General features: G+C 35.1%; 1 protein-coding gene across 1 annotated transcript in view; it reads right to left on the minus strand.

Moving 5' to 3' along the window:
* Nucleotides 1–241: 241 nt before the first annotated feature.
* The window catches only part of RELN (reelin), a 436,933-nt gene continuing 417,217 nt past the window's right edge, over nucleotides 242–19,957 (minus strand). The window contains exons 58-64 of the mRNA XM_037511284.2: nucleotides 17,678–17,751; nucleotides 16,063–16,224; nucleotides 15,175–15,332; nucleotides 14,210–14,429; nucleotides 11,709–11,906; nucleotides 10,962–11,060; nucleotides 242–1,350 (exon numbers count right to left, since the gene is read on the minus strand). Coding sequence (XP_037367181.1) covers nucleotides 1,254–1,350; nucleotides 10,962–11,060; nucleotides 11,709–11,906; nucleotides 14,210–14,429; nucleotides 15,175–15,332; nucleotides 16,063–16,224; nucleotides 17,678–17,751 — 1,008 coding nt within the window. The 3' untranslated portion in view covers nucleotides 242–1,253. The remainder of the gene's footprint in view (nucleotides 1,351–10,961; nucleotides 11,061–11,708; nucleotides 11,907–14,209; nucleotides 14,430–15,174; nucleotides 15,333–16,062; nucleotides 16,225–17,677; nucleotides 17,752–19,957) is intronic.

Here is a 19,957-nt window from a genome sequence, read left to right on the forward strand (position 1 = left end):
CTAATAAAATTCTCAGGAGCTGAATAATTTTCAAAATTCTCCTTGACTTTTCTTAGTGAAATGATAGAGTGATTAACAGAAAAAGCTGAGTAAGAGAAAAATGATTGAATTGAATGTGTGACTTCATATTGCAATTATGAAAGATGAAACAAAAACTGACCTTGTCTTTTCCAAACTTGAGGGGGGTTACAAATCCAACACAAAATTAATTAAAAATGAATAAAGACAACTGAACTTCAAATGGCTTTTGGACATAATTTTTATTTAAGCATGGGCTTTTAGCTTGGTTCACCCTACAGTGCAACCTTTTAGTTATGTTAATAGAGACTTCAGGGCTACAGGGCCATTATAATGTTGCTGGTGTTAGTACAACTTCATCAGAAGGTATGAATATGACCCGCCAAAAAAACAACCACAAAGAGAACACAATGAAAACATCCACTGTTTTACAAATCACTCTGTTACCACAGACACAAAATGGCAGTTACTGTTAGTAAATCAGCCACAGAACACTTTTAAAAAATCTTTAGACAAGGAAATGGGAACTCCTTTGTGGGAGACAGGGCCTTCATCCACAAATTTTAAGTAGAAAATATTTCAACGTCAAGCATTTTTCTTATCCACAAAACAACGCTAAACCAACATACATTTTAAGGAGCATATTAAAGGAGATACAATATCTTTACAACTATTTCTTGAATAGGTATTTCAAAGAATTTTCTGTAGGATATAAGTAGCCAGAAATTCAGCAGCAAAATATTGCAACATAAGAAGTAAATACAGTGTCAATGTGTTATATTGTAGAAGAGAATACATAAAAAGACAAACAATGATAATTTAATCATATAAAACATAGCTGAAATACAGTCCACTTAAATAGCTTTGTGACCAAGAATGTTAAATACTGTACTAAATGCCATTTTTTAAACATAACATCTCTTAAATTTTTGTGCTTAAACTTTTTTTTTCTGTTAAACTATTTCTTATTTTCAATACTGCCACTGTAACTGATATTACAACAGATCACAACTTTCACAGACACATCAACATGAAGACATTTACTTATGAGAAAATAAGTCACTTGTCCTTAGTTCACAGTGTGGGGAAGTGGTGTACACTTGGTCTTGAGAAGGGCTTTCAGTTAATCGTCAAGTCCTTCACAGATATTTCCTGATATCAGATGCAGTGCGAGATTTAAAATAATGGAAAGCAACACATCACATGTTGGAAGGAAAAATAAGCTTTTTGATTCTTCATGGGAATCGTCTAAGTGACCTTCGTCTTCTGTTGTAGAAGTGCCTGAGCCCATGTTGTCGTGAAAAATTCATCATGTAATTTTGTTTGCGAGTGCTGTTAAAATCAAGAAGGATAGAGGCAGGGAGGGAAAGGAGAAAGAATATGTAAGTCCCATCATTGAAAGCACAATCTAGACTAGGTCCTTCCTAAGTTACCCTGTTATTTATTTGAAAATGTTCAGGGTTAATAGGTCATGCTGACATCACCACCCTGGGACAGAATAAAGGCTGACACCTTTGTTCACTGCCTCTGTCTCGAAATTTCTTGCTTTTCATGAGTGAGCTCTAGAACAGAAAAAAAATTCTCTTGATTTATAGTAAGTGTGGACTGAAACTGCTTTTGGATTAATTTTATTCTTGAGTTCTTCCTGAAAATATTTACTTGAATGGATTTAATTTGAGAGAAAACATGTGTTGAACCCAATACCTATTTAAATACATCTTTAACAAGTAGGAAATTTTATTCCTTTAGCAAACATTCTCATGTACATCTTAAAAAACAAGATAATCAAGAAAAAGACAACTTGCTAGCTGAATCAGCTTGACCTTATTTTAGGCAGTCTTGGGGACAAAATGAAACAAGTTTTTCTTAGAATGTTGGATTTTATTGTCTTCCTCAATAATAAGCAGCTGGGGTCATATTCTATAAGCATATATTCTATAACCTTATGAAAGACACTCCACTGAAAAAAAGATCACAAAATACTAAGAAAGTTAATTGTATCTATAATTATATGCACGTGTATATATTTCTCCCAAGTAGGTACATATACACATTCATATATAAATGCTATATGAAGCTGAGAAAAATATTGAAAATTGATTTTAGGAATCTGTAGGAAATTGTGCAATACTATTAGAGATAGTTGAAGTTATGTTTTTTTTTTAAGATTTATTTTTATTTATTTATGCATAGAAGCTAGGGTGAAAGCCAGAGGTGTAGGGGGATGAGAGGATTCACCAGAGACAGAGTGGGGAGCAGAACAGGTGGATCTCCTGAAATACACTGCTGAGGGGAGCAGTGGGCGAGTCAGGACAGGTCTGCTGTGCCATGTGGTTGCTGCCTGGCTGGGGATTGAATTCGTACTGCAGTGGCTGGCGAGAGCTTGATAGTGCTGCGATTTCAACCCCTGAGCCACCAGGGATGCCTAGTTGCTGAAGTTTTTAAATGGAAAACATACTTTAAAAAGGATCACTATCTAACATCACTGAAAAGAATCATACTCCTTTCACACACTGGATATATCCAAATGAGGCATTAAAGTGTTGATTTAAGTGTGAGCCTATCGATATTTTCCAAATTCACTTTTTTTGAATACTCTTTAGTCCCCAAATCTTTTCCTTTATTTTCATGGAAACATAAAATGCATCTGGAATAGGATAATGTCATGTGATGAGATTCCATAATGAAGGTCAACATGCCATGAACTTGAGTTAGGGTAAAGAGGAGAGAAAGGGGAATTTTGCATTGAGCTCTGTATTATTTTGGGTTATTAATAATCAATATGCAAAGATGTAAAATGATACCATTTTACATCTAGTATATTAATTATCATACTTAGGTATATTATACTAGCACCTTTGAGATAAAATAAGCTTTAAAATGATTTTATATTTAAGTTTAATCATTAGAAGAGAAAATTTATAAAATCTCACACAAGAGAATATAAAAAGTGAGTTTTATCAGATATGTTTAGTCAAACAATAGTATCTGTAGTGAAAACCTGATAAAGAGATAGATATAACATTGACACATATTTTATGGAATAAGGTGAAGTGCTAATAATTTTCCACCCTGGATTTCTAAATTATTAAAATGCAAGAAATTATAGAATGGAAAGAAAAAATATACTCTGAAGATACTGCAGAGAAAGGGATAACAATATGTCTGTCTTCAGGTAGCTTTGCTTCTCCTCTCTCCCCTAATTGACAATATTATGTTTATCAACTAAGTTCATGAGTTTCCATATCATGGTTGAAGGATGAAATGAGTTTATTCATTATTTATTGTCTGCTATGAGTACCAACTGTTGCCTATGCAAAGTCCAGTTATTAAAAAAAAAAGCACAATGACCTAAAAGTATTGAACTAATGAAGTGTTGGGAGAAAGGGTCTTGTTATGTCTTAATTCACAAAACACTAGAATTAACATTCACTCTCATCCTGTGAGTGGCCCTCTAAACTCGCCTTTTCATTCTCTTCCCTTATGGAAAAAAACCACCAAAAAGAAACCTTGAAATACAGAGGAAGTATTACTGAATGCAGAGTTGTGTGTGTGTGTGTGTGTGTGTGTGTGTGTTTGTGTGTATCTTCCCATACAGGCATACAGTTGATTTCACACCAGTTTTAGTAAACTTTTCCTCAAATAAAGGCTTTATCTTGCTGAAAATAAATTCATAATCCTTTTATCTGTGGAGCGACATCTATTGTAGCTAGATATTTCAAGTCCTTTGCATGTTTACTCCTGTTTCTCAAGTCTTTTTCCCCACTATGTCCTATACAGATTGCTTTACTCAAACTCACCTTGACCTTTTTTGTCTGCCTCATTTACCTGCCTCATTGACCCATCTTCAATATCACTTCCTAAATTTCTACTTAATTTTCAAGTGTCACATTTCCTTTATTGCCCGTTCCCTGTTCCCTCCAGATATGATTTCCACCCCCCACCCCCATCCTGAATGCTCACAGTGCTCATTTTCTGCTCTGAATAGATTTGAGTTCATATCTTGGCTCCCCATGACTAAACTTCTGTTGGTGTATCAGCCTGTCCCCCAACCCTCCCCACCCCCCATACCACAGCACTGAGCCTCTTGCCTCACCCATGGGGGGGTTGAGGCATATTTGTTGACCTTTGATGACTTACTGATTGGATTCCTGTTGTAAATCATTACTCTTTAACTATAAGGAATAATTGCAAAGTTAAAGCAATGAAAATTATTTTGTTGAATACACGTTTAAAGTTATGTTACTGAAAGAGAATTTAAAATATTTTACATAAAAAAAGATAAACTCAGAAAACTTAAGATATTTAGTTATTTCAATGCAAACTAGACTGACATGAAAGTAATTTCAATATATGGGAACAAAGGAACATTTAATTATAACAAAAATTGATGTATGTCCTTAGTAACTTTAAAGCAAATCTCCATGTAACTATTTACTTATTATGGAATTGATTTAAATTCTCCATTTTTATGTATGAGAAAATAAATATAAATGGTTGCAGATCTCTCATATCTTAATCAGTTCAGTGTGGAAGCTTACATCTAATTTAGGGGACATTTGATTTATTGAATACCCTTTAATAAATTTATGTATTGGTAGCAAATCTTTGCATCTCTGAGAATGTTAATATGCACACACAGCATTTACTACATTTATCTAGTTTTTATATCATCACATTAAAAGTGGTGATATTTTCAAGGCATGCTCGCAATTAGCTGGTAATTTGGTATGTAAAACATAAGTGCCTCTGCTGTTTGGAATCTAATGAAGCAGATTTTCACAATTTCTGAGCTTTTTTTAGGATCAAACAGCATGGGAAGCTATACCAAAATTCTGTCTGACACTATGATCATAATAATAAACTGACATGATTATTAAATAATTATTGTGGCTTCTATGTTTAACTTATATGATTGGGTATTAGGAGAATCTGAAATAAGTTTAAGGATCGCATATTTACTCTTTTTTTATGTGTGGAGCAGAGCTGTGAAACTATTTTTTGTTTTTGATGAAACATATAGCTATCTATATGTAGATGAATATAGAAACCTTTAACCATAATAATAATAGGTACAATGGAATTTTAAAGATTTATTTCTTCATTGTAATTACAGGAGAGAAAGTAATTTTTATTGTAAGTTTAATGAAAGCAGGTAATATTCATCCCAAGGCATATAAATTACATTGCTTGACATATCCATTTCATTTGGCTGTGGATAGAATGAGGTCCATTTTTAATGCTCCTGTTTTTAGTAAGTCATTGAAAGAAGGGAAAATGAACATCAATGGCTTCTTGGAAATGCTGACAAAAGTTTTTAAAGGAATTCAGGCATTTAGGTACTATATGGAATTATAAAATACTTTGTTCTTTTTGTGTAGGAAATTTAGATAGTGCAAGATCTTTGAAGAACCAGTGACTTTGTGTTCTTTTGAGATTTTACTCTTTATATAAGATAGTGGCTCAGGGAAGATGGATACTTGGTAGAAGTAATTTGAGCTCATAGAAATTGAGGTATTTTTATAGATCAGCAATTAATTTTTATCAAAACATGATATAACAAATAATACTTTATATCAATATAGAAGGAAGAACTCATACATGTTTGAGATTTAACGTTTTTTTCTTTGCCAAATGGAGATGAGAACATTCGATAAAGTTTAGCTTAGAAAGTTGGAAGGATTAGATTAAAACTTCTAGTACAATATGCAGTTCAACAAGTAATGACCATTTTACCTTCTTAAGTTTTAAAGCACCTCCATTGGAGGAAACATGTAAATATATATTTAAGAAGGTCAACCTTACTTAAGGATAGTATCTAGAACTCACAGTATTATGAATAAATCCACTCCTGTCCATTCATTTATAAATTTAGCATTGAGACTTCAAGGCACTTCACGTATCTCCAGCACAATGCTCTTTTGAAAGCATTACATTTAATCAGAGCCTCTAGGTCTTTTGCCCACATTTCTATTTTCACTTTCCCCTCAGAACAAATTTACAAACTGTGAGCACTTCACGCACCTTATACAATGCCCGGCATAGAGAAAGACCTACCTAAATCATATTTGTGACCCAGTGATGCAATTATGTGCTGTTGTGCCACTATTTTATACATTAGAGATTTATTGCAATTTTGCTGAACTCTGAGTTTACATGATCTAGTTTTCAAATGTTCCAGTATATCTCCATATCAAATATAAATTTGTTTTCAAGATTTTATTTGGATTGCAAAGTTGTTCTATAAAACCTCTCGATTAACATAGGTGACACGGATGAAACTATTAGTAAACAATTCCCCAGATTTAGCAAGAGGACTTACCTTACTCTAGTGGAAAACCAATGACAGCAAATAATGAAATATAACACAAGTTAAAAAGTGCCTTTCAATGCATGCAGCACTGTGATTAGTCATAAAAGTCTGATCAGGTTTAGACGCAATATAGGATTTTTCATCTCTTTTGAAAATAGAAATTAAGAAGTTATTCTTCTATACCCAATACATACATATATTTAATTTTCTATGTAATGCAACATGCAATATTTGCTCATAACCATATGTCAAGGTACATGTGACTATAATACTACATTTGGCATAAATGTTGCATATAAAATATAAATATTAAGATAATAAATCAATAACTATTAATTTTATTATCTGATTTTTAAATTATTTACATTTTAGAAAACATTTATTCCTGAATATATTAAAGAAAGGGCTTTTAAAAATACAGAAGTCCTCTATATCAGATAACACAGTCAAATTTAATAAAGGATAAATATGCTTTGCAACAAATGTAATATGTTCATCTCCATAAATCATTTGTGCCAAAAATGTGACATTATCTTGATAATGAATAGCATGAAAGGATGGTCATGATGGGACCCATATTATTAAAATCTGATAAATGCATTTAAGACCATAGTTAGCAAACTATTGGTTTTCAATTTCAGTGAATGTGGTAATAATTCACTTTTTAGTAAATAAATTCATTAAGGCTCTCTTTACTGAGCAATTTGCTTTCAAGGTACACATGCAAAAATTGGCCCACTTCATTATACACATGACAGGTTGTGACTTAGACACGTACACAGGAAATGTGATGTGTGAATGAAATGCATAGTTGGGTGAGGGAGATTCTTAGGATACAAGTATGAGTGTCCAGCAAAAAAGGTTAAGACAAAGAGTTCTCTTTTATCCTAAGAAGAACCCCACCAGCATGGATCTTGTGAGGGATCTGCCCAAATGTATTCACAAACATTTACTGGAAAACATTCTACACTAGCGAACGATTTGAGAGAAATTGGTTTTCTGACACTCAATCATCAATGATTGTGTTATGTTACATCATTCTGACTTTATGGAATGAGGACTTTTCATAAGCTTGTGAGGCTGGAAAAATGTGATTTGTCAATTCGGTTCATCTTTTCTAAGGCAGATTAGCAGGAACTAATCATGAAGTCCTTTTAATGTTCAGGCTTTACTGAAAAATATCATCAGAATGGGAAGATCACACTCTTAAGCATAAGGCATAAGTGACAATGCTTGTTAAATATGAAAACTGGTTTTATTCTTGATGGTATGGGACTGTCATTCTGTATATCCATATTTATGAAACTCAAATCCTTCCACATGGAGTATTTTAGAATTAAACTATTAAATTAAAAATATATTATGTGTCCTGTTCATTTAAGGAGCACCCATAAACCTTGAAATATTTTAAAAAGTATTAAATTTATTCTCATCAACCTCATGTCTTCTTGGTTAATATGGGCAGCACTGAGGTTAAACTCAAGATACCATGCGTGACCACATTTTTTTCTTTCTAGGGGTTTTTAGCATGTGTCCTTAGTGCACACGCACAAAAGCAAGACTATGGCATTAGAGATAGAATAAGGCCAATCTTTACTCAGAAAAGAAAGTACATTCTAAAAATGTACACCCCAACCATTAGTTGCAAAAACATATTATTAGTGCTATTTGTGGTGTTCAGTTAGATAGAGTTCATATGTTTAGATATACACCTTGATCTGTTCTCCCCTTCATACTTGAGGAGTTAACATTGTCACTTTATATAACTGTTATTATAGTATAGTTAATTAAGAGAATATTTTGAATTAATAATGACTTTATTCAATAGGATCTATTTCAAAATATGCATCTGCTGTAGCAAAGTCATAATTAGTAATATTTGTGAATTGTGAGGTGAACTCTGGTTAGCTCTTTGTGTTTCAGTGGTTGAAAGACACTCTGGGAAATTGTTACATTTTATTTTTCTGAATTCTCTGGGACTTTCCTTTTCAATTTTAAGCTCATCAAATGAAAGAGTTAAAGTAACTATTTTGTGGTACTACAATGGCATATTAAAACTTTTTATGACTCTTAGGAGAAGAAGTACTTTGAAAGGGTAGAGTGAAATAGAAATAGTAAGAGCAAAACATCTAAAACATAATTCCCAAAAAAAAATTTCTTATTTTATTTTTTAAACAACTCAACTTCATGCAGTACTTTGAAAGGGTCGGGTGGAAAAGAATGAAAAAAAAGAATGAAAATAAATTAAGTCCTTTAATTCTAATAAATGCTTGAAATGTCATTGTAGATATAGGATTTGATTTTAAAGTTATATGTGTATGACTTTATGTAAAATACATAAAATATATGTAATACATGAAATTATATGATGGTATGTATGAGGTTGTAATTTTTAAATTATTCACTGAAAGATAAAGAATAATACTCAAATGATACAACTTTGTGCCTATATGCAATGCTCTTTTTTCATAAGAAATATTGGGTTGTCGGAAAAGTCATAATGTATTTTTTTTGAAAAACATAGAAAAAATGCATCAATATTATATTGCCCTGTGAATTTTGGACAATAAAGCAGTGTCAGAGCAGATAGGTACCTGGTAAGTAATAGATTCTTCAAAGTCTTAAATTTCTAGAGATGGAATAAAAGTGAAGTCTTTACAAATACAGGTTATTAATCTAGGAAATAGAAGTAATAACAGGTTTCTGGTATTTCAATTATTGTAATATTAATAATATCATGATATTGGTAGCTGCTTATAAAAATAATACCAACACCAGATATTCCAGAAGGTTCCACTGGGGGTTATGTGGAAAGACTTCCTAGGGACTCCCAGAGTTTCTGAGGATGCAGGTTAACAGGGAGCAGAGAAGAGTTCTGCTTTCAAGACTAGGGGGATATTTCAGACTAGGGGGATATATTTGCATTTCTGTCCCAACCTGCTCTTTAATTTTAGTTAAAGGGGGAATTTTAGTGATGAAATGCCTCTGAAATCTAAAACAGATATTTGTAATTGCTTGGCTGGGTGGGAGAAGAAATATCTACTCCATTGCATGATATGTTAAGATCCTGTCTTCTTTTGAGAGCTGTCAAGTTTTGAAGTTTCTATAGGAGTTTTGGTGATGCATCATCAGGCACAGAAGCCCCATTAATGTAAATTGTCTTGGCAAGAGATTTGAGAGATAAAAAATGGTCATTGATTCTAAATTTGATTTTTAATCAGTTTATTAGAATCACCTGAGGTGCGTTTAAAAAGGCTGATGCTCAGGATTCACTACAGATCAATTTAAATAAAATTATCTGTAGGAATGGGCCTGGGCATTGGGACATTTATTGATGTATCAAAAAAACTCTCAATTGATTCTTATGTTCAAATTGAGAAGCACTGCTCTGAAAGGAAAGTAGTCAGGAACAAATGACTGGAGGGTTGATTTTATACTATTTGGATTCTCTCTCCGACCTGACATAGTTGTACTCATTTTGAAGCTCAGGCTATTCTCCTCTCCTGGAATAATGTGGTCTGAGGACATCAATACCTAAGCAAAACATCAGCCTCATATATAGATTCAAATGAGTCTGGACTGTTACTTCACATTTCAACTTTGTCTTGTGGAGGCAGAGCCCAGCAAGTTGTCCAAAGCAGCAGAGCGCATAGTGCGGGCTTGTGTAGGGTCTGGGTAGCTCTTGGATTTGGGGGTTGATATGGATGCCATGCAAGCAGGTGCCTCAGTGAAAACTAAGACGAGGTCTAACTCAAGACTGAAAAATTCAGATTATGGCTATGATTGAGAGAAAACAAATCTGGTAGTTTTCCTACCAATTAATCACTTTAATTTGCTTTCAAAATGACTGAAATCAGCCAAGGGACTGATTTCATTTTTGATTTGGTAAACAAAATGAACATTTGAACCTATCTACCGAGAAGATTCGCCTCTCCTTGCCAACCACTTGGAGCCATCAGTCCGAACCCGTCGAGACATAAGCATTCCCCTTCTACAGGAACTAGATTGTTAGAGAAAAAGCAAGTCATCCTTCCGTGGAACAGTCAACCCAGCTAGGTGAGAGCAGTCACAACCTTATTATATGGGAGAAATCATAAGGGGGAACACCCTTAACTTATGAAAAACTGGGATTGGTCAGGAGAACACTCAAATCACAAATTCTTTGTTCTAGTTGCAACCATATCATTCAGTGGGAGAATGCCTCAAGCAACTGTGGGTAAGACAGGTGTTTGAAATTAGGCATACTTTCTAGTGATAATCTGTACATCATCTAGCACAGTCTTTTCATTCCATTTTATAAGGCAACCCAGATCTGGTAAAGACCTTGTTCCCCATTAACCTGGAGGCTTCATTTGATCCAATTTGACTAATATTGTCAGATCCTTAAAATCCTAAAAAGTAACATTTTGCTTACTGAATTTTTCTAAGGCACATTCAATCACATTTGGGGCTTTGTTATTTCATGTCGACTTGAGCTATAGTTCGCAGTTGCTGAAGAATATAAACCAAAATCCTGGGGAGGGGGTTTCTCATCAGGAACACTTCTGACTGATTTAAGGAGCATGCCATATCAAAGGAATTTCAAACCTTGCTGAAACGACACAAGATGCTGTATATGTCAGATACTCACAGGACGACCTCCACATGGTCCAAAGCCCATTGATCATGACCTGTTCCATTGTGGCGTGGCTGCCACCAGCGCAAAAGAACTCCTTTCATCCGTGCCTCCCTGGGTCACAGAAGGACAAAAAGATTAGACACTAGAAAAGAGACAGCCTTCTGGAAAGTGAAACCCAGACTTCAAATATAATGGATAATCTCAATCAGCAAAAACTTTGGGTATGGAATTTAGAGTTGCATAGGTCATAGTACTCTTCTGAGAAATGTTAAATTTTATTGCCACTGGACTTGCAATACTTTTACATTTATCTTTTTTCTCCCCCTTGCTCCACTAGTACCTGGAAGAGCAAAACATTTGGTTGACAAAAATGTCTTCTGTGTGAAAGGAACGGTGCTAGAAGCTATGCAAAGCTGACATGGTTGCCTGGACTCAGAAAGTTTTCAAACTAGTGTACCCAGCAGAAAATTTAGAACATTGTTCTCTAAAGAACTAGAAATACTGGTTAGAGGAAGGGAACTATGCAAGAAGTGCCTGTGCATTTTGTGTTTTCTATTTCCTCCTGCTCTTGTTCCTGGCTTCCCTTTTTGTGTGTTGTTCTAATAGAAAGCAGTAACCCAACTTTGGAGATCTGGTAAGTCTTGTTTGTCACCACCTACTTTTGCAGTGTTGGTTCAGTAACTTCACTGAACTCCTAACTCAAACTCTGGTTCACAGAAATCAAGCACAAGACCAGGACTTTCCATGCAGGCCACTTACAGGGGGACATTGTAAGACACTCTCTGAGCCTGTGTGAAGTCCTTGGGCTGGTGCTGCGCAATGACGTGCCAGGTGATCCCGTTGTTGACACTGTACTGCAGCAGCACGGCCTTGTCCACGGCGTGGGGGCCACTCAGGTCACTGTTGCAGCTGTCTGTCTGGGCCGCGCTCCCAATTTGTAAAACAAACATGATTTTGCTGAAAAACAAAAACAAAAATCAGAAATACAGGGGAGGGGAGAGCTCAAGGGAATATGCTGATGGATCATAGGTACTATGGTGGTGGGAGAACTATGGGACTACACCTGAGGAGAAAAATCAAACACTGTACAAAATGAACAATGATTTAAGAAAATATATAAATTTAATAAATAAAATTATTTCTGTAATTAAACAAAGTATTAAAGGAGTTATACTTCATTTTTTTTAATCTTTCTGTTCCACAGGCTATAATTTCTGAGTTTATAATATAGGTAAAATAAAAGCATTCCGTTTCATGACTCTGTCACACTAACAATAAACTTTATATTTTTTTATTTATATTATCTTTCATACATCTCATGCATGTGAAGAATAACCTCAGAAGAATGGTTTTCTACATAAAAAAAACAATTGTGACTTTCAAAAATCTTTTCTCTTTTCATGATGTTAGAAATCTTGTTAGAGGATTTTACCTGAAACATCTTCTATTTTCTGAAAATGCTATGGACCAAATAGACAGTTGAGGACATAGAGAGGACAAGGAATAAAGCCACAGTATTTAGGCTGCATGATTTTTTTTACAAATAGCTTTAAGCTGCAGGCATCTGGACAAAGATAAATCATCATGTCTATTTTAGGAAAGGATGTCGAGATCAGAGCTGAGGGAAAAGTGAGGCAGACACGCAGGCTCTGCACCGTGTCTGCTGTTCTATTTGACATGTCCTTTTGCTTTCTCATAGGCATCTTTGTCCTTACAAGATAGAATTTTTAAAAATAGGAAATCTATCATCCTGAGATTCCTAAGGATTAATTGAGCAGTTCTATTTAGTGTAGGTGGTCAAATGAAGAATTTAACCTAGAACTGCAAACTAATTTAAAACAAAATTACTTTATAACATGGTCAGCAACTGTTAATTCAGCAGTTAGTTGTTACTGTTTATGGAAAGTACCAGGTTGTCTCTAGATTAAGTGTGTCTTTTTAAAAAATGGAGATGGGTGGTCACAATTACTTTTGGCATCTTCATGGTTATTATACAGGAATTAATTTTCTTACATTTTCATTGTTTATCCTATTGAAGGCCCCGAAACCTACCTTTCTGTTTCACAAAACACATTAATATTTTCCAAAGTGAAAAGTTTCAAGTAAACATCTATATCCTCATTAACCAAACATCTAATTCTCAAATATCTGCATAGTTTCTGAACCGTTTCAGCGTTTAGTGAGTATAATCTAATACTCTGCAATCTTCACAAAGCCTTGGAATCTTTTTACAAGTTACAGTGAAAAAAAGCTGTCCTTGTTCTGGTGAAGACGGTGGGGCTGAGAAGGGCAGGAGGGGATTCAACTCTCCTGGAATCTCTTTTTCTCTGTTACCTCCATTGTTGATTTGCACAATCTCTGTTCAGAGATTGCAGCTCCTGTAGCATGTAAAATTTTATTTATTTATTTATTTATTTATTTATTTATATTTATTTATTTATGCATACAAGAGCTGGGGTACAGGCCAGAGATGAAGGGGGTGAGAGGATTCATCAGAGACAGAGTAGGGAACAGAAAAGGCAGACTGACTGAAGTACACTGCTGAGAGAAGCAGTGGGCGAGACAGGATCCGTCTGCCTCACCATGTGGGTAGCTCCCTGGCTGGCCAGGGATCGAACTCATGCTGCAGAAGCTGTGGATTGCTTCATAGTGTGGTGCCTAACCCCTTGTGCCACCAGGGAGGCCCCAGCATGTAAAATTTTAAAGGTCCATTCCATCAATCCTTTATTTCTTTTTTTTTTTTATTTGTATCTACATATGCTAAATATAGGTATATTACAAATCTACTTCACATGCACATTTATATTTACACGCTTGCAATTAGTCAACATTAAATTATCCATATAGCTTATCCAGAGTCAACTTGAAATATTTTACAACTTTATTTAGATATAATTGACATATAACGTTATAAGTTTAAGGTGAACAATGTGTTGATTTAACACACACCAATTTTTTATATTTGACCTTTCTCTAGGCTTATGCCTACATCATCACCACTAAGTATGAGCGAAGAAATACAAGGTAATTACAATAAATTTAAGCAAAACATTGCTCTATTTATTTTTAATTTTTTAAGCAAAGTGTAATTATGAGATGCAAAATATATAAATGCTTTCTCATACCAAATTTAAACGATATTTAAGTTTCCACTGCTTAGTGACATTGTGCCAGGAGTTCATGATCATACCTAATAGGCAGTGGACAACGACAGGCTTGCAAGTAATTCTTTGTCTGCACAACAGAAGTTTTTTTTTTACCTTGCTCGAGTGAGATCCAAAGGTTTGGTGGCAGCTTGCCTTATCTGACAGCCATTGAAATAGAGCGAGTCTCCATGGGCGTAGGGGGCCAACTGCCCACAGCCACTTCCTATCACTCCACCTTGAATGGTCTCCCAGTTAGCTTCAGTGACTCTTGCTGACTCAAAATTATCTTTAATATAACTGGGGAGATCATGGCTGAAAACAGAACAATCATCACCTGGAGGGAAATGAACAACCACCAAAATTACTTGGAACAAGTAGAATCATCAAAGATTAAGAACAAGTATTCAATTTCAGATTTAATCCATTCTTGTTACTGTAAGAACAAAACACCAAGCAGATACAGACTCCCAGAAATTAGTATTTCTTTTTTATTTTAGCAATTATTGACTTATCTTGTTGGAAAAAAAAACATTATTTTTGGGTCACTGTTTACTAAACTATGTAGGGGCTAATGTACTTACTACTTGTATAAGTTTGTTTTTTAAAAAACACAGCATCTGTCTGTTTACCCTATTTGGTCTCAGGAGGGAACGTTCACCCTGGCAGGAGAAGCCAACCTAATTTTTCTCCACCCCTTTGTGGAGGACTCTATACATGATGATTTTTGAGAGCAGAGTTTGTATTTTATTCATTGTTGGATTCAGGCACCTAGCACAGTAATTAGCAACACAAGATATTCAATAATGAAGTTGGGACAAATAAATGAATAATGAATAAACTGGAAGTGTCTCTCAGATCACTGAGCTGAATACTGGCCTTTAAGTGAGATAGATGTGGGTGCTTGCATTTCCCTTTGATTTGAAATAATGCTTTTATAAATGTTTACAAAGATTCAAATTCAAAAGATCATCGTTTTTGGGATTAGGGGAAAGGGAAAATTCCAAACACTTAGGACTCCTTGTGAGACATGATATTTGTTCATTTGTCTAAAGTTTAAATTCATCAGTCTAGATTCAGACCTTGGAAACTTTCATCGCAGATGCAAACAGCACCGGTAGTGCAGTATCCATGCCCACTGCAGAGTTTGGGGCAAGCCTCTCCGATGTATACATGGTCAATCGCCCAGCTTTGCTTCTCAGTTTCTTCCCCCTTCTGGATCCAGCGGAACTGTGTTGCACTGAAAATCCCACAAAAAGCAGAAGGGATTCAGTGTGCTGTTACTTTCCATGGCTATGCCCAGCTTCTAGCTTCTGTGAATGGGGACTATTTGTGAAAAAAAAAAAAAGGGCTCCCCAAACTTCTCCTTGATGCACCTGACTGAAAAAGGTGAGTCCCCTTAGATTCAGAATATTCCTTAAAATTCCAGTTCTGGAAGCTTGTGCATTTTCTGAAAATTTCCTTTTCCAAACCACAGTAAATCTGAGAGTACTTTTTCTATAGTAGTATATCATTTTCCAATCTTGGGGTAAAAGGAATGCTAATTCTAGGATGACTACACTCCATTATGTTTATCCTTTGGCTTTGTATAACCCAGCCAGAAGTGCACACCCCAGAGGAAATATGTATCTGAGATGAGATGTGCAGCTTCTGGGGAACACAGGACATTGGGGCTGATACGGTGCCAACTATAGGTCTTTGGTCATCTGTGATTTTGGGGCCCAAGACAGAGTTTGGCATGTGCTGTGGTATTTAGTATAAAGAAAATCTGAGATGTACAAATCACTTATAAATAAGATCCCATGTCTTCCTGTTTATTTTTGGGACACACAGTTTTTTTGGGGCATCAGTTGGTGAGAGGTGGGAAGAGAGTACTAGAGTTGCAGCTAACACTCGGGCCTCATTTTATCAGTTGTTCTCAGGTCACTATTGCCAGATAATTTCACAGTTTACCACTGTATGCAGCCTACCTGGAGGAGACATGGTCAGGCAGCTGAATGGTGATCCTTTTCCAGCTTGAGCTATTGACGGCATTGTAGATGGTGGCTTCATGAAACTGGAAAGGGGAACAGCCGATGCTGTTTGAAGAGGAAGGTAGGCATTGGGTGTGAACGAGCTGCCAGGAATCAGACCTGAAGAAACCAAAGAGTTTGTGTTAGAAAATTCTTTAAAAAAAATGTTGATCTTCTCTAATGGCAGGGTAATATTTTGGGGTTAGGTTAAATAGAGATATTTTTATGTCAATTTCTGATATATTTTTAGAAGTACAGACAATGAAAAGAAAAATGGAAAATTGTTTCATATAACCTTTACAAGCACACTAATATATTCACAGATAATAGGAAAAAATAATAGCATGCATGGTGGTGCATTCTAATGGCTCCTTCTCACTGATATTATTACCAGAAATGTGTCTGGAGTCCACTGATCAAATTCTGTCTACCTTAACTTTACTCACTATAATTCATTTTTAAAATTGGTGTAGGAGACTGGGTTTTCAATACTTTCATAAGGTGACTGCACTATGTGAGACTTTTTTCAGCATTGCTCTTATGCTTCAGGGGATAATAACTTTGGCTGAACAATATTCAGATTTTTATTGATTTAATTTTTTTTTGAAGTTTGGTTGAAAATGAGCAACAGGAATAAAAGACAGTTTTTACTTTGAAGACAAATCTAGTGTCTTGCCTATTTTACTTTTTTTTTTTTAATATTTATTTATTTATACAAGCACTGGGTACAGTCAGAAGTGCAGGAGGGTGAAAGAATTCACCAGAGCCAGAGTGGGGAACAGAACAGGCAGAAGGACCGAGGTACACTGCTGAGGGGATCAGTGGGCGGCGGGAGAGGTCTGCGCGCCATGTGGGAACTTGCCGGCGGCTGGGGATCGAACCAGTGCTGCAGAGGCTGCGGGCATCTTTGCAGCCCAGCGCTCAACTGCTGTGCCACCAGGGGAGGCCTGCCTATTTTACTTTTTACTGAGGAAACACTGATTTGGAACATGGTGTATGACTTAGAGGCATATGTTACCACACCACAGCCAACATCAAAGCACCCACAACCCTCCACCATTGTCCATTGTGCTCCATATTTTAAAACATAAAGTTTGTCAGATACAGCCTAATATGAAATTGATTTTTCTTGATTGAAGGAAAATCTGAAAATAAGAGATATGTGTGAATTTTATATGAATGAAATCTATACATGTGAAATACACATAAACTGTCACTTTTAACACATAAGATTGTTCCTCTGTAAGCAGTTACCTTAAAAATAGAGTATTTGAATAACAGTACAAAAAACAACAAAGCAAAAACAGACAATTATAAATCAGAGACATACTGCAGGGGAAGAAGAGGGAGGGGGTGAGAGGGTGGGAGGAAGGAGCACAGGGGACTGTGGTGATGGCGCACAGGTGCCTTGGAGAAGGAGATTCTATAGGAACTTAATCTGAGGGGGTGAGGGGAAGCAAATATTGTCAAAAAATGTGAAAAATGATAAATGTTAAAATAAAAAATTTTAAAAATAGAGTATTTGAGCTGCATATTCAAGTTTAGAAGAAATGTAAAAAAATTATTCACCAACCTTGCATCCTTAGTGTACTCCAGCATTACGGAATGAAGGTCACCACAAGAAGTGGCTTCACAACCCACAACAATCTAAAAGAAACACAAATCATTAATGCATATCAGACAAGACTGAACGATACCTATTATCAATCAGAGATCCTATTTTTTTGCATTATAATTCTGAACCAAGAAATATTCAGAGAAAATTTTACAAAATAGCCTACCAGAACACCAAGAATACATTCTTTTTGAGTTCTAAAAAAAAGACATAATATTTTCTGTGGAGATGAGAGTTGAAGTTTAAAAAATGCTATTTCTATTTTCTTAATAGTATGACATAGTAATCATAAATTGGGGAACTATAAATTGACCATAGGAAAGTAATATGGAGAATTTATGGAAAGAAAAAAATACCACTGGTTCAAGACATTTTCATTGGTATTCTAACTTCTCCAACGTTACTATTAAATTTTTATGGGTAATTAAAATTGGAAATTTTAATTATTTAATATTCATTATTAGAATTTCCCCTACATCCATGTGAATAACAGCTTTTCATAGTATATGCAATTAAATGTTTGAATGATCAATAATGCATAAAATGCTATAAAAATCTGGTAATTCAGATTTAATCCTAATCTTCTATTTAATCAACAAGTCTTATTTCACTGCTGATATTGGGGAAGGTTAGTGCTAAAAATTTCAGATCAAACATTCATCAATAAAACAATCCCGGTTTCAACCCCTATGTTTATAGCAGCACTATTTACAATAACTAAGCTATGGAAACAACCCAAATGCCCAAAAATAGATGACTGGATCAAGAAGATGTGGTATATATACATAATGGAATATTACTCAGCAATCAAAAAAGATAAACTCATGCAATTTGCAGCAACATGGATAGAGTTGGAAGGGATCATGCTCAGCAAAATAAGCCAGAAAGAAAAAGAAAAATACTGGATGGTCTCACTCATAGCAGGAATTTAGAAAATCTAAATAAGGGACCAGGAGAAAGACCTATTGCAATAAAGTAAATATCAAAATCAACAAGCAACTATAGACCAGAGACATACTACACTGGGGGGTGGGGGGAGGAGAAAAGGGATTAGGGTCAGAAAAAGGGGGTGGGAATTGTATGGGGAATATAACCAAAATGAAAATGCATACATTATACAAAAATGAAAAATGATGTAAGAATTATATAAAATAAAATAATTCATTAAAAAAAACCAATCCTGATTTCAGAGCGATAAGAAACACATTCCAAAAATGGAATTGGAAATCAGAAAAGATACAAATAAAATGCTTTGGTTTTTCATAGGAAGAAAGATTATATTTAATTAAATGAATTAGAAAATAATTCATAAAATATGATGTATGTGACATGTGCTCAAGGAATGGGAAGAATCTGAGAGATTGTCATAGGAGAAAGACACTGAGCTGGAAGAAGGGGTATGTGCAGAGACAGAGACACAGTGGGAAAGCACTGTGCCATGTCTAGAGCACAGCATGCGATTATGTTTTGGTCCAAGTGTAGACTATGTGAAATATTGGGAGAAAAGGTTAGAAAGATTGGTTGAGTTTGGCAGACCATGAGTTGTAGTCTAAGGTGAATGACCTCAGTTTGGTATACATTAGGGACTCATTAAGGGGTTATGAACAGTAGGATGACACACCCAGAGCTGTCATTTGAAAAGATCAATCTGTGCTGTTAAAGGTGGGCTTTGAGCAAGAAGAAAGGTGGAAAGACTAGGTAATGGACTACTGATTTAATTAGGACCAGAATGGGGGTGGGACTAGTGTGAAGAGAGAAGATGGAATGGGTGTAAAAAACATTGGGGATTAGATTGAAAAGGAAGAAGCAACTGATTAGATGTGTAAAGTTGAAAGTGAAAATTAAAGACTACTTTAAAATTTAAAGAGGTGAATAGGTGACAGGTAGTGCTGTCACCACAAAAAGGAAAATCAGAAAGAGGAGTTGATGTGGGGAGGGGAGATATGAAGTTCATTTTCAGAGATACTGAATTGAGATGTCAATGAGACAAAGGTGTAGAAATGTACACAGGCTATTAAAAATACTAAATTAACTGTTAGTGAACTAGTAAAGGCTGGGTATTCAGATCTGGGTGTTGCTCTTAGAGATATAATACTTAAAATGAGAAGATGGGAAGAATTCCCAGAGGTGAGACTACTAATGGAAAGAGAAGAAAGTTGAGATGAAGTACTGAAATGATAATATTTATGAAGAAGAAAGAAGTAAATATCAAGGAGATAGTGGCATAAGAAAAGAAGA

This window comes from Talpa occidentalis, unplaced genomic scaffold (genome assembly GCF_014898055.3).
Source record: "Talpa occidentalis isolate TD23 unplaced genomic scaffold, MPIMG_talOcc4v2.1, whole genome shotgun sequence".
In the NCBI taxonomy this organism is placed as follows: domain Eukaryota; kingdom Metazoa; phylum Chordata; class Mammalia; order Eulipotyphla; family Talpidae; genus Talpa; species Talpa occidentalis.